Source organism: Nipponia nippon, unplaced genomic scaffold, assembly GCF_047370975.1.
Source record: "Nipponia nippon isolate SJK-2023a ecotype South Korea unplaced genomic scaffold, ASM4737097v1 scaffold_8, whole genome shotgun sequence".
Taxonomy (NCBI): Eukaryota; Metazoa; Chordata; class Aves; order Pelecaniformes; family Threskiornithidae; genus Nipponia; species Nipponia nippon.
This window is the reverse complement of record NW_028262402.1, coordinates 38,658,959-38,673,593: the sequence shown is the minus strand read 5'-3', so window position 1 is coordinate 38,673,593 and position 14,635 is coordinate 38,658,959. Positions and strand designations below refer to the sequence as shown.

Genomic DNA, 14,635 nt, shown 5'->3' with positions numbered 1-14,635 from the left:
ACAAATAAATTACTTAACACCTGCCTTTTCATCTCAGGAGCTCCCTACAGAGATGTCTCTCTCTCTTCAGTGCTGTCTTTTGAGCTGCAGTGCTGTGTACCTTTCTGAGAAGAAAAACCTTACGTTCCCATTTAATCCTAAATTTTCATCTATCCATCTTAATCGGGTAGAAAGGAATTCCCTTTACTGTAGTTCTCACACAGTGAAAAATGGGAGAATTAAAGCAGTACCTGTTTTTACTAATCCTCAAAAATGAACACACAGCTTCATGATGCAGAAAGCAGGTTAGGTACCTAGATGAACAAAGCTCCTGAGCAACTTATTTATGTTCTAAGGATGTGTATGAAGATAACTGAAGTCACTGCAGTTTTAAGCGCATGTTTGAATATATGTCTAAGCATTTTTGCTAGCCAAAGCTGGAAATTAAACAGGGGCAGTCTACTTGGCAATCACAGGAGGAAACAGAAGGCAGGCGCCTCACATGGCAGACAATTACTGCTCTTGGGTCATCACATCGCTGCAGGTACTTAGGTCTGTCAGAAACATTAATTGCAACCACGTTTTACGTCTGAGGAGTCTATTTTTTCTTAGAGCTCCAGTTCAGTGTCCATGGTTGATTCCTCAACTCTCTGTTCTATCTGGTGAATTTGGGGGAATGGCAAATGCCTCATGTTCAGAATGCAGGTGCTGTCTGTCCCTTCCTGGAGTAGTGATAAGCTACTCTGTCCTGCTGCTGACTTGCTCTTGAACTGCTCTCATTCTGCTACTGTTGCTCCCAGCCACAAGAAGAAAAGACATCCTGCCACTAAGTATGGTTTTTAAAACAAAGGAAGATTTGTGAGAGGCTTCTTGATCACACTTGGCAACAATTTAATAAGGGGAATAGGATAAGAGATAGATGCATCAACATAACACTTTTCCTGCTTGTAAGTATTCCAGCAACCTCCCCAGATCAAATTCTGTAGCCCACAATAAAGAAACAACAAGAAATACTAACTCTTATCCAGGTAAAACCCATCAGGGCAGTTGGTAATACAGCTATTGGTTACTTCATTCAGGTAGTAGCCAGATTTACAGGTCATGCACTGGTCGCTATGGCCTCCAACACAGGTTTCACAATTGGGTGAGCATTTTTTACAGCGTTTCTTGTCTGCATTGTAGTGACCAGGTGGGCAGGTCGAAACACAGATCCTGCAGACAGCAGGGAAGAGAAGGCAGAGTCGTTAATGAAATAACCTGCCACCACATTCCTGGACCATGACTGCAAAGCAGAAGTATTTCTCAGCATTGCTGCTTTTCTAATGATCACATGTTTAATAAGATGTAACCTTCCAAAGCATTGTATCAAGCTGTCTCTTCTTGTCCATTTATTTCCCTACAGCATCTGCTATCTCACTGGCAAATGCCTTGTCAGACAGTCATGCAGTATCATTTTTGACCATCTACATTTTTTCCTATCTTGTTCAAACTCAATCACAGAAGCTGTAGTAGCTAGTACAGTTTTTTTTTATATCTATATAAATATATATCCTCTTATGAAAAAATAATCAAGAGACGGGGAAAAAATCAGAGAAAGGTGTTTGAAGGCTGTACTTCAAATTCTGATTAGCTAGTTGGTTTTTTTTTCACCTCCTAAGAAAATTTGTCAAATTCAGTGGAAAACAATTTTTCCATGACTGCAGCAAAGAGAAGAGGAAAGGAAGTTAAGATATACACTAAGAAATCTATGAAGTAAAGATTTTTTCTCTTTGTCTTACCGTGTGTTGTTCTTAGATTTGTAGTAGTAATGCAGACAGTCAGTACAATGATCTGGTCCTGGTCCATCACACCCTACTTTACTGCATTCTGCATTGCAGGGACCTGTAACAAAACCAGGATATAGGGGGGGAAGGGGTTAAAACTTCTCATTTAGTACTTAGCACCCCTTAACACATAGTATTTTAATGCAGAATGTAATTACTCTGTTTCCCTGTTTGATTTGAATTCCAAATAGTAATTTGCCTCCACCAAAAAGAAAAGTTTTTTATACCTGAAGACCTTGCAAATCCTGTCCTCACTATTTATCCACAATGATTTATAATTTTTAGCAAGTGTGGCATCCTCTATAGAATCCATCAATGAGAAGACAGATGCTTTCCTAATGAGTAACAAATCATTCTGAATTTTATTCAGAAATATGCAAAGGCTTCTGTAATTCATAATAAGGAATTATTAGTAAAATCCCTTATAACAATCAGGTCAACATAAATGATGAACAACATGACCAGTGGCTACTCAGGTTACCAACTGAGTAACAACTGGTTCAAGTGGCTGCCACAACCTAACTGAACCAGCCACCAGGGCCCAGAAGTGCTTCCCTCTGTGCTGCTACGTGCTGCAAAAGCCTCAGCTAATACTTGCTGATTAGCAAGTCTTCCATCTCACCCGCACTCAATGATCCTCTTGGGTCCCTTCCAACTCGAGATATTCTATGATTCTATGTTTACAGTTTTCAAGTAGGTCTTTCCTCCTACAGGAGGAGAGAACCATCAACTCTTGCTTTTATGTAGGTGAACAAAGCCTGTGGGTGAATTTATAACTTTCAGGATCACTGCTGTCTCACGAATGAAATGCATTGAGTTTGCCAGCCACCTTGAAATTTCTCCTAACATCAGGTAAACTTGAAGTAAAGTGAGTTTGCTTCATGCAAAAACTTAAGAAGTTAGTGACCTTTACACCAGAGATAGTAGTGTTTCATCACCTAGCAAAACAAGGAGTTCAGCAGCTCTCAATCTAAAATAGGGACTGTGGGTCTGACATGCTGTGGCAGGAAACTGTATAACAGAAACTTCTAAATTGAACATTGTCCTGCTGTTTGCTTGCCCAAGCTATACTTAAGCTTCATCAGCCCTAACCATCTACATGATGCTCCTAATGTTGGATTACACGTAGGAAACTGCCAACTTGACTTATTTTGCAGTGCCAATATCAAAGTCTAATGAAAATGTTGAAAAACTTTAGGGATCAGTGAGAAACAACACAAAAGTAGAAGATAGCGTTCTTCATATATACGTGTACGTATGTGTGTATATGTATTTTTGTATACTTCTATGAAAAGCAGAGCATTTGTTATAGTATGTGAAGCATACCTTAAAAATATATAACTTTACGCTTAAAAACTCATAAGGATGAAATGAAAATATGTAACTTTAAATTATGAAGCAAACAGTTCTGATCTTAAATTAAGAATCCACTTCACTGAACATTTTACATATGCAGAGTCTCCGGTCACTCCTTCAACCTATTATGTGTTCAGTAAATGCACAATCAGAGTAAATGAATGTACACACCTGAATAGTCATCTGTTCCATAATCCTCTGTAGGGTCTTCAACTGGACTAGAGCGCACTCTTTCCACTTTTGGAAAATCATGTCTTGGTGAGTAAGGCTGGATGGATGTTCCATACAGTACTAAGGACCACTCTTTCAATTTGCCTAGAAGTTAAGTATTTAAAATCTAGTTTTAGAAACCGTTTCTATTTTCTGTGTCTTACAAAAACATATAATTTGTAAACATGACTTTGTGAGCAGGTATGGAAGGCGTTGCTTTTCAAATAAGTGTCTTCAGTTTAATACAGACAGTGCAATCGCTGCTTCACTATAAACTGAGAAAGCATACTTTCTTCAATAAGATTTTTACATGGTATTTTCATTGTGCTCCAGCCTCTTGTAGATCTGTAAAAGTTTGCACCATGGGTTGAACTCAATATAAACCATAAAAACCAAAACCTTTGGCCATACAGTTATTTGGGAGATATATATGGTGCTCCACAAGGAGTTTTTGCTCTGGATTTCACTTTCCCTCAGAACATTAATTATCCAGTAATTATTATTTGAGATCTCTTAGCTAACTAGCTGTATTCAGAATTCTGACTTAAGAAAGGGGTTACATTCCATTTATTACTCAAGAGTACTTTTCATTGGCTTAGAAGACACATCTCGATGAACAGGAAAAAACTTCTTTTAAAATCTCTATGTCAGAATATCAGTGTCCCCTCCCAAACCAGCATAATATCTTATTTATTTGCCCTAATTATTTGGCAGATATATCACTGCATTGTCTGCATTCATCACTAATATTTTATCCTCTCAGTACATGAGTAAGGAAAGAATAACATGTTTGCCTGCCTGAAATATCATCTGACTTTTTAGCAAGTTTTTTTGTGGAAGAATAAAAAGGTAAATGTGTATCAAGCCATCAGTTCAGGCTGTCAGGACACAAAGTTGAACTTCCAGTTCCCACCTTTCTGTCTATACTACCTGGTGAATTGATTCTGAGAAAGAGCAAAAGGACTCAGGCCTGAAATAATGCCTAATGTAATGATGCACAAAACCCACATCCCTACTTGAAAAGATAGAACGTAAGTTTGGTCTTGTCCTATTCTCTTGATTATATTTATTTATGTTAGAGTAGCTAGTTGTAAATGTAAATTCTCATCAGAAGAGAAAAGAAACAGAGGAGCAGGAAGTGTTTCTTTTCTGAATTTGAAAGATCCTGTTTTGGAGGCTGTTCTGTGGTTAAAATACTCTTCCCTTAGAACTATTACTTAAAAAGAAATGCAATCCAGGTATGTCTCTTCTCAAGAAACTCATTTAGTATACGTCATGTAAAATTAAATTCAAGTAATCTTCCTTTTCTTTCATTTTAATGATACTTAATAATTTGAGGTTTCATATTGTTCGCTTGGACTCTTCCAACCTGTGCAAGCAAATTACTTTGACTTTTACAAGTGACTTTCTGTATTTTTCCCAATGTTATCTGGTATCCTCCATTGACACAACCAAGACAATACATTATGTCTCTGCTTTTACATTCAACCTTCAAGCAGTAAGCAACAACAAGCAAAACCACAATCTGACAGATGATATCCCAGTTCTTTTAAATGGTTTATACTGGGGTTAAAGATGGGAATCTCTGTTATCTCTCTGTCTCTTGCCACTTCAGTTTAATCTTTCTGTGACAGAAATCTCTATACTTTGTATGAAACCTTCTCTGCCCTTTACTCAGTTTTTGAGAAGAAACTATAGGCAAGACAATACATCACATGACAGTTGTTTCACACAGTAGCTTCCAACTCTTCACATCTAAAGCAAAGCATTACTAGTTTTAAAGAGACATTCAATCCTGATTTAAAAAAATTAACTGATGAAGAGTCTACCAAACCTGCTTGCCAAACTACTGGCTAATTATCTTGGCTGTAGAACTGCATGCACCTTATTTTCAATTTGTCTTTTCCTACCACTAGCTCACATCCATGTAGCTTTTTAGTGCCCACTAGATTAAAAAGAACCAAAGCACATGATTTCTTCCTATATAGACATGTGGGGATCAAGTTATCTCTCAATGATCTTTAGAGTGATTCAGCTGGGTCCTTAAAGGCACTTTTCTTTTTAGGAAAGGAGTCACACAGGGAGCTCATTTTTAATCACATATGTAGTCATCTCTAAAGCCTTTTCAAAGCTACAGCTCATCCACATACAGTCTCTGTCCTTTTTGTGTTAACCCACTTCTACAGCATATGGACTACTATATATTGGATGCAATCAAAAATGTGTGTTTTGCTAAGTTGTTCAGATCTTTTCATCCTTGTCATTATTATGCTCCAAAGATCACTAGACTTTCCAAGGGCTGATTTTATACTTCTTCCTAAAAATACTGAATACTAGAAAAAAGTCTTTGCAAGGACCCACTAAAAATAACCACAGGTAAAGATGCTGCTCAGGTACAGTGTGTTGTGTCTGGACTCCACACACATGGAAGGGCGTGTACTAACATTACTGCAGGAAGGACTGGTGCTTTGAATATACACCTAATGCAAAAGGGCAGCAAGGGGAATAATGCAGGGTCTCTCAGGAGATTAGTTGCCTTTTAAGAATGGTTCAGTAAAAAAGGAGGGGAAAAATTCAAGTGACTTGCCAGCAAATAAATGAAGTCTGCCTCAAGGCAGGTTTAATTTGGACAATGAAAATATTTCAGTAACTAAGTATATATACATACACACACACTTTTATAATGAATAAATAAAGTGCTTATATTTAAGCCAAAATCTTTCTTTCCCCATTTTTGGCTGATTCCATAATTTAGTTTGGCTAGAATAATCCTTTACCCTGCTTTTATTTCGTATGAGACAGGGGTCCCATATTGTATGTATAGGAGAAAGGGTATATCACAGTGTTTCACAGCAAGCACATGTCCACCTCCATAAACTCTACAGAATTAAATGCAGAAATCACATGCACTGCTTTTATGAACTGGACCCTGCATTTCTTTACGGGTAACAGATGTGGCATTACCTTGCCAATGCAGGGATATGATGACATGTTGGCTCTTTGTTCTCAATTTGATTACAGGAAAACTGCAGCTCTTAATTATAAGACCTTTCAATAGCTAAACAAACACACGCACACAACAGAAACAAGAAACAGGCATGATGGTGATATCAGTGTGATGATAAACTGCAGGCTACAGTGATAAACCGGAGAGGCACCATAAATGGTGTTTAAGCACCTTTTGTTTACTTCATGTTCTGTTCAATGCGAAGACTAACCCTGACATGCCCAAACAGCTGAGTTTATCCACCACTGATATATGGCAGGCACTTTCAAATCTTTCTGAACAGAAGTGTTACTGGACAGCTTCCATCACAGGGCAATCACCGCTCTAGAAAGTTGAAGGAACTTATTACTAGACAGTATACATGAACCAGGATCCAAATTCACAACCAGACTGCATCTTGTGAAATCCAAATGCATGTAAAAACCTAATCAGTCTCAAGCACTGTTTCACACTGCGGTTAGAAGAAAGTAAAGCAGGATTCCTTCAGTGTAACAACTTCCTCCACAACCCTTGGCTGGGCTGGTCTACTTTGTCCACATCCCCTGGCCTCACTGCCCCTTTTCTTCCAGAATTGGGTGTGTAGGCCTTAGTCCTCACAGAGCAAAAGAAATCAGTCCCATGAGATTAGCCACTGTAGCACTGACAAGAGTATATATAAAGTATTGAAATCAATAAATCAGTAAGATCTATATGACTACATATGTAAATCAGGAGTGTGCAGGAACAGCTTTTAACATGTAAAGCTGGAAATTTAGCTGGCCACTTTTAGACTGTCCTGATGACATAAAAGTGCTGTAGAAGATGTCTGGAGAATAGCCCAGATGAACAGTTTGCAAAATTGCTCCATGGTACCTCTTTTCTAGGCTTTAATACAGGGAGCATGCCAGGGAGAGAGAAGAGGGAAACATTTGAAATGTGTTGCACTGTGGTTCTCCTTCATATCTGTAGGACGAACCATGGGTTCTGGTACACACAAAGGTGAAGAGCTACCCTAACTTGTCCTTAAGCCAGAGACATTCCTGGCTGCGTCAGGAATAACAAGCGCAAGATGGAGTTGAAAATCATTGATTTTTGTCTCTTTTCAGTAATCTGATTAAAATCAAGTTACTTTGTTGTTGTTTAATACCTCCCCTCTATCAAATTCTAAAGCACTGAAAATAAAAAAAAAACCCCAAACAGCAAACTTCACCCCAAATCCCTGAACAGTTCAGCTCACAGTCTATGTCTGCTTTTCCAAATACATTTAATGAATACCCCTTTTTAGTGTACTGGAAACTTTGCTCTGCCTTTACTGGTGCAACTAGGATCACTTAGCTAAGAACTTTTCACCGCTGCAAAACCATGGTGAGAAGTGATCAGTGCAGATAAAAATGAAGTGAAAATCGAAACCCTGGCAATACTGTTTTTTCCTTTCAGAGCTCTAGAGGATGACAATCAAGATCTTCAAAATGCCGTGCTTAAAGTTAACCACTTGAGTATACAGCTGACATTTAAATGACACTGGCCACCCTAGAGTTACCACAGACTTTATTAAAAAGTTGTTCACTGCTCAGCAATTTTGAAAATCACACTGATCATCTTGGTCTTCAATAGAGAATTATTTGCCTCATGTTACATAACAGGTTTTAAAAACTTTGGCTTATGACTGCTGGTTTAGCATTCTAAAAAAAAATTCAGGTTATGCAGAAAACTGAGACAGGCAGTAAGAGAATATGATTTGATGGTCAGGCAGGCAGAGAAACTTTTTTAAAAAGCAGAGAGACTGGCTATCTGGCCATCTGCTGCATTAAAAAGAACGTAACTCTGCTAATGAAGACCAGAAATAAAGAACTAAAATTCTCATTCAATTCCACCAATTTCAACAACAGTTGAGTGAGGCTGATCTGCGTGTTAGATCTTTTAGACAGAAAATTATCTAGAGCAGCATAAAATCAGCCCTTCCATTTTGTCTTAATTTTGAAATGACAGGGTTCATTTTTGTTTGAAGTAAAATGTATAAACCCAGTTGAGTTTGGCCTATGCAATACTTGGAATAGGAAGGAGACTGGACAACTCCATGTTCACACATTAGAATTCCTCCTGTGCCCTGGCTTGCTCAAAGTCATGATGGAAATAGTCCTAGAGAGTTTGTAAGCTGCAGGAGTGATTGGACCGGCTGGCCTCCCAGAAACGCACATTTACCTTGAACAGCTGAACTGCACATAGGCTTCATTCCAAACTGTATAATGTAACAAACCAAATTTCAACCAAGAGGAAGACAAAAGTACTCCATCTCCATATCTGGTGCCAGAAACATTAATGGGCCTTTCTTGGACAATTAACATTCTTCTAGAAGATCAGCTACATGTACATGCCCTATAACACTAGCCTTTCTTATTTTAAACTCAAAGCTTTTAAGCACTTCAGTTTGCATTTTAGTCAACGTTTCTTTATGTGTGCTTTTTCATGTAGTAGAAACAATAAAAGTACTTAGCAAGGCACATTTGAATAGTTTTAATGACTTCCAATAACCTACTAATTCAGGAACAAATGTACTTAAAAATCCCCTGTTGTTAAGTTCACAAAATTATATTTTTATAGCTTCAAGTACTTTAAGTTAATATCTATGTCTTAAAATTCAGAACTGATTTTTAGCAAATCAATTAGAAAACTCTTACTGCTTTGTGAGTTTACTTAGCTGCCTGAGATGGAATGTATCTTTTATTTGACTGAATTATAAACCAATTCTATTGCTAATGTCATTGTAGACCTAAATATATTTCATAGCAGAATTCTTGTAATTAATTTTTATCTATCAGAAAGCAGTAGTCATCTAGATTTATCACTTCCAATGTAATATTATTGCATTCTGACATGCTGTCCCATCAGAGTAAGTGTTAATTTAGATTTAGTGATAAATGATTTCCAATACATCAGTAGTAGTCGTCTCTCTAACATGTTTTAATCTAGATTATTTGCTGAAGTGATATTTCACCTTTGACTATTTTTATTAAAGGGTTTCCACTTACTTTGATGTGGGGCTCTGAACGAAGGACTATATTCATTCAGTATTCATGCATAAACAGTGGTATTTTTGTCTGTGTATAATGTATCTATTTCAAAATGGTTTCTAAGGTTTAAATTTTCCATAAGTCCAAAGGCAAGTATATACTCATCTCTCATAACCAGCGAATAGAAGTAAGCATGTACTCCCATGAGTCTCTGAAAGCCCCTCTCCCAATCTCCGTTTTTTTCAAAAAGTGCTCATACTGAAATATGTGAATGAAACTGAACTGTGCAGTGGGAATTAAAAGCAGAAGAATGTCTGTAGCCTCAAAAATTCTTACTAAGAGCACAGTTCGTGAGTGGACGAATGCCAGGTCTGAGCACTCTGCCCATACACACAGGAGCACAATGCAACCTACCAGTGGTAGCAAGCCATGAATTTCTTTCTCTTGCATAGCGGGATTTTCTAGTTGTGTAAACAACTAGACTAGAGATAAATGACACTTTTTCTTATGGGTAGGATAAAAAATACAAAGCAAAGAGAAACAACATGAAAATAAATCCCTGAGTCCCATATAGCTGATATAGGCCAAGCAAATACGGGCCCTACATCAGCTGTGAATGTCACAGGCAATATGAATACAGCAGAGTAACTCTGTGCTGCTCTAACTTACGTTGAAGACCTGTCTGATAAATCTATATTCAACATCCAAGAAAACAGATGCCTGCATATGGAGATAGTATAACTTATTTAAAATGTGGCACATTCAGCTTCATATGTTTTTCCTTGAAAACTGCGGCTAGTAAAGATCTGGCTTTGTTTAAAGCACTGACTCTTGGTAACCTGTCAGATGGTACAGTGGTCTGTCTCTGCCTGAAGAATTCATGTCTGGTATGATGTAGTTCTAAATGGCCAAAGTCTTTTTTTATACTTCGAGGCAACACATGTGACTGCAAGAAAGAGGGCAGTTTACCCCTGAGAAGATTAAATTCTCCATGGAAACAAGAAGTAAGTTCAGAATAAAAGAGAACCATGTCTCTTAAATGGCAAACAACAGCAACATAAAAATGAAGAGTGTATTGATAACTGAAATTAAGAATAATGCTCTTCACAGCTCTGCCTTCACTCTAAAACTGGTGAGATGTTCCAGCTGTAAATAAAAGTTGGAAAACAGTCAAGGCAGTATTAGCAACTGCAAGCATTCTTCTGAATTCACTGAGCCCAAATAAAGGTTAGAGTCATACCCGGAGTCTTGAAATTTCTCAGCTGAGATGGAGTGTCACAGATTTCCAAGATCCAGTCACCTGCTGCTTTTTCACTCCAGCAGTGAGTAGTCATAAACTCCCAGTTTTTGAATCCTTCCATGGAATGATCAAATAGCCTAAAATAAATCATGACATTATTTTAAGTGAACCATTTCATTTGGGGAGCTAAGCCTCCAAGTCTGCAAACTCTTGAATGATGTACTAATTAGCCAGTTCATTCATCTGTGCCTTTACATAACGTTGCTCATGATGGTTTTCCCACACATATTTCAAGTACATTCAACAGTTTCTTGTTGTTTTGATGGAAGAGATTCTTTACATGCCATCATTTGTCATAACATGGAAGAGAATGGAAAGAGAATTCATTGCAAAAAGAAAATATTGTTAATACTGTTTAATAGGATTCATGTGTCTTGAGAAAAGTGCATACAATACAGCATATCCACTGCTTTAACAGCTTGATGTAAATACAAACAACTCATAAGTTGGAAAATTTATGTAACATTTATTTTTGGCTTTGGATTGGTTTAAAACCAATAAAAAGTATTACATGATTGAGACAATATTAGCAATTCAATATATGTGACTTCTTGTGAGGAAATAAAATGTAACTGAGACATTGGTCTTAATCCTCAAATGACCAAGGTATCACTCTCTTCAAACACTTGACAGAATTGAGTTTGGGTAAAAATGAGAGGCTAATGGCATCTGATAGTTTCATCTAACTAACATTACCATAATTTAATTACCCAGGTCTTGGGTGAAGAGGTTGGAGCTTAGGCCTGGATTACAATAATTTCTAGTATGGGGGCCCAGTTCAGACGCTGCAATGTGATGCTGATCCCATGGGGCAAAGGAAAGGAGGACTGGCCAGAGATTTTATTACCTAAAACTGGAATTTATTAATGAGATTTTGGAAAGACACAAGAGAATTTGCACTTTTATTCAGTGCTTACAGCATGTTGCCTGGTACTCCAAAGCTATTGACGGGAGGTGCATTCTAATCAAGACTGTTGCCTCCAATAAAACAGCACGCTCAGCTTTAAAAAATAGTTATATATACACACACATATATATGTATGTATATATATTTATCACTATTTTAATTTGGTCTTTATGTGTGAAAATTCCACTGGTAATAGCTATGCATAAATATTTTTTGTAAAACAAGATCTCCACAGTAGAAAATCCAATAGATTTAAAACCCTTTTCCATAAAGTAGAGAAAAATTTAGTATTAGACTACAAAAATATTACGAAATTTTACACTCGCTTGATTCTTTACTGTTATTTTCTAAGCTAATTTCAGGCTCTATTCTCAAAAAGTTGTGAAGTTCAGCAAACATTGGGAAAGCAGGATACTTTTGTAGCAATGTGAGTATGTGTCAATCTCTGGTAAAAATCGCCACACAGGATGTGAATAAAATGCCATACTTCTTGCTGAAAACTTTGGTCAGTCAAAGGCATGGAGTCAGGTACTGTGTATCCACACTTAGTTCAATAGGACCTGTATGGACCTGCATGCCTGGTATACTTTATAGGACTCAGTCCAAAGCCGATTTTCATGCTCTCATTTGTGCAACCTTTTTCCATTTTAAATGAATGCCTATAATAATACACTTTTTTATTAGTGTTGATAACATTAAATTAAAATATAGATATATAATTAGAATTAGGCTTCATTTGCAGTGATAATTGCATGAGATTTTCTTCTCACACAGTTCTGTGACTCTGTGTGTGTGTGTGTCTATGCGTGTATATACATATATATATTCTGCCAGCAGAATTGGCCTGTTTCATGTCACTGTTAAATCAGTTGTTTGAATACAGCAAATCTCACAAACACATGGCACACATCATTTACTGAAAGGGTAGAAACCATTACGCAGTTATTACCCAGTGTTTGCATGTGGGTATGTTCAATTTAAGTAATTATGTAGGTTATTTCCAACAGTTAGTCAAATTGTCATACCGTGTTTTGCTTATAACTAATGTATTACTTTCTAAACACCCTGTCAATCCATCAAGGAAGCAATATTCCTCTTTGCCATTGTGGCAACTAAATTATATAGTATTATGTAAGTACCGTGCAATTATACTGTAAATTCTATGTTCACTGGGCTTCCATTCACATACATAGAAACACAAGTCGCTGTTTATTTTTACTGCAATTAGTCCAATATTTCCCATAGTATTTTTGTTTAAGGGTGTTTATTTGTCATGTTTTGGAATTTTAAATTGCTGTCAGATTTCCATTTTAATAGTGCATTATTCTTTTAAGTAATTTTGGGAGAGAGACAAAAATTCCTTATGACTTTATCATAGGTATATAAAACCACCTTTACCTAAAATATGCTATGGCTGAAACTGTAAGCTTTCATATCTCCATTCATGGAAATGGGGAAAATCTGTTAATATTCTTTCATAGAAAATTGACTAGTTTTTGGAAAGAATATTTCTTTGGGAAAGGTTTGAATTTTATAAAGTAAGGTTTAAATTGGAATCTTTTAATGTATGAACTGTGTTTCTACAAAAGATTCTACAAACGAGTCAAAAAGCTACAGACAGATCAAAAGAACAGTTAAAAAAAAGTAGAAAGTGACTCTGAGGCTGTCTGTGTGTGTATGTTGTTCAAGTATTTTTGTGTTGCTCTGCTTACGCACTAAACTCAAATCAAAGAACCTGTGAGGCAGTACATGCATTTCCCTTTCAGTGGTGTTGAATGAATGAAATGATCAAATGTTCAGGTGTACTTTTTCTTATTTAGAAAGAAATACATATGGAATAGGATCCTTTAAGGAGCATGGATCCAGTCCAGATAGTTAATTGGTTTTGTTATTTGTCAGACTGATACTGAGTCAAAATTCATATTAAGGCCACAGTTACACACAGCTTACCATGGACTAGTAAATTATTAGTATATGGTCTGATGAACTGTTAGTTGACTATTTCAGGTTATTATAGATTAAAATAGTTAAACAAGATTATTAGAATAATCTGCTAATTTTTATGACCATGATCATATAGATCTGCAACACCTGTGCTCATGCATGTAACATGCTTTTAAGTACCAAAGTGAGTAACAGCATTTGAATATTTATAACTTATTTGTTAACATAACCACAACAGAATGCCAGATCTGTTATTCAGTTACTCAGGTGACCTCTCTTAGTAACAGGACATTCAAGTTAGGATGGATGTGACTACATGACTGACTATATCCAGAGAAACTAATTATGGGCTGCTGCTTACAATGAATAGCATTACATTTAAAAATAATGACCCTTCTCTCTCTGAGAAATTTTATGACATACTCATCACATGCCATATGTAGGTCTATATAAGAATATATATGTTACAGAGTGCAGAGTAAAATAATTATTGCCTTAAAACAAATTCAAGAGTCTTGGCCTCTTCTACTGCCACCATTTCAGCCTAGAAATTGCATCACCCTTCCATTTAAGAATATAACTTCAAGCAGAAATATTCATCTGTAATCAAATTTTAGACCCAGAGGAAGGCAATTAGCCACTTTCTTGGAATTCCACAACTGGGAATATAAGGCTAATCTCTCACAGCTAAATCTACTAGCGTTAAAAATAAGTGTGTCAGCTTTTTAGCAAAGAATCTCTAAGTTCCTAAATGCTGAGAAGAATTCGTTTTAATTTGTTTTAATTTTTAATTTCATGTGAGAAAGGGCAGTTGGGGTAGGGGATCCATTTGGTAACACCGCCATCACTGATCATGAACAATAAAAGGTAAATGCATAAAAGGAGCTCTTTTTATTATCAGGATCTTTTTTTTCATCTCAGGAGGTGCAGCTGCACCTGACTGACAGCCATGCTTGTATATTGAACTGACCACATCGAGAGCCAGGAAGTCCTGCACTGGCTGATGGCTGGGGCTGCAATGGAGTAGGGGGCAAGAGAAGGCTATTTGCTCCTCTGTAGAAGCAGTCTTTGTTTATGATGTGCTCCAGCCTACTAAATTGGCAGCCTGACAGGCAAGTG

The 14,635-nt window shown here is 36.9% G+C and overlaps 1 protein-coding gene across 2 annotated transcripts in view; it reads right to left on the bottom strand.

Annotated features, from left to right (window-relative positions):
- The window catches only part of PCSK5 (proprotein convertase subtilisin/kexin type 5), a 253,671-nt gene that overhangs the window by 69,076 nt on the left and 169,960 nt on the right, over nt 1-14,635 (bottom strand). For both annotated transcript variants that reach the window (XM_087741708.1, XM_087741709.1), the window contains exons 13-16: nt 10,606-10,742; nt 3,330-3,473; nt 1,758-1,860; nt 998-1,191 (exon numbers count right to left, since the gene is read on the bottom strand). In XM_087741708.1, the coding sequence (XP_087597834.1) occupies nt 998-1,191; nt 1,758-1,860; nt 3,330-3,473; nt 10,606-10,742 (578 nt within the window). The remainder of the gene's footprint in view (nt 1-997; nt 1,192-1,757; nt 1,861-3,329; nt 3,474-10,605; nt 10,743-14,635) is intronic.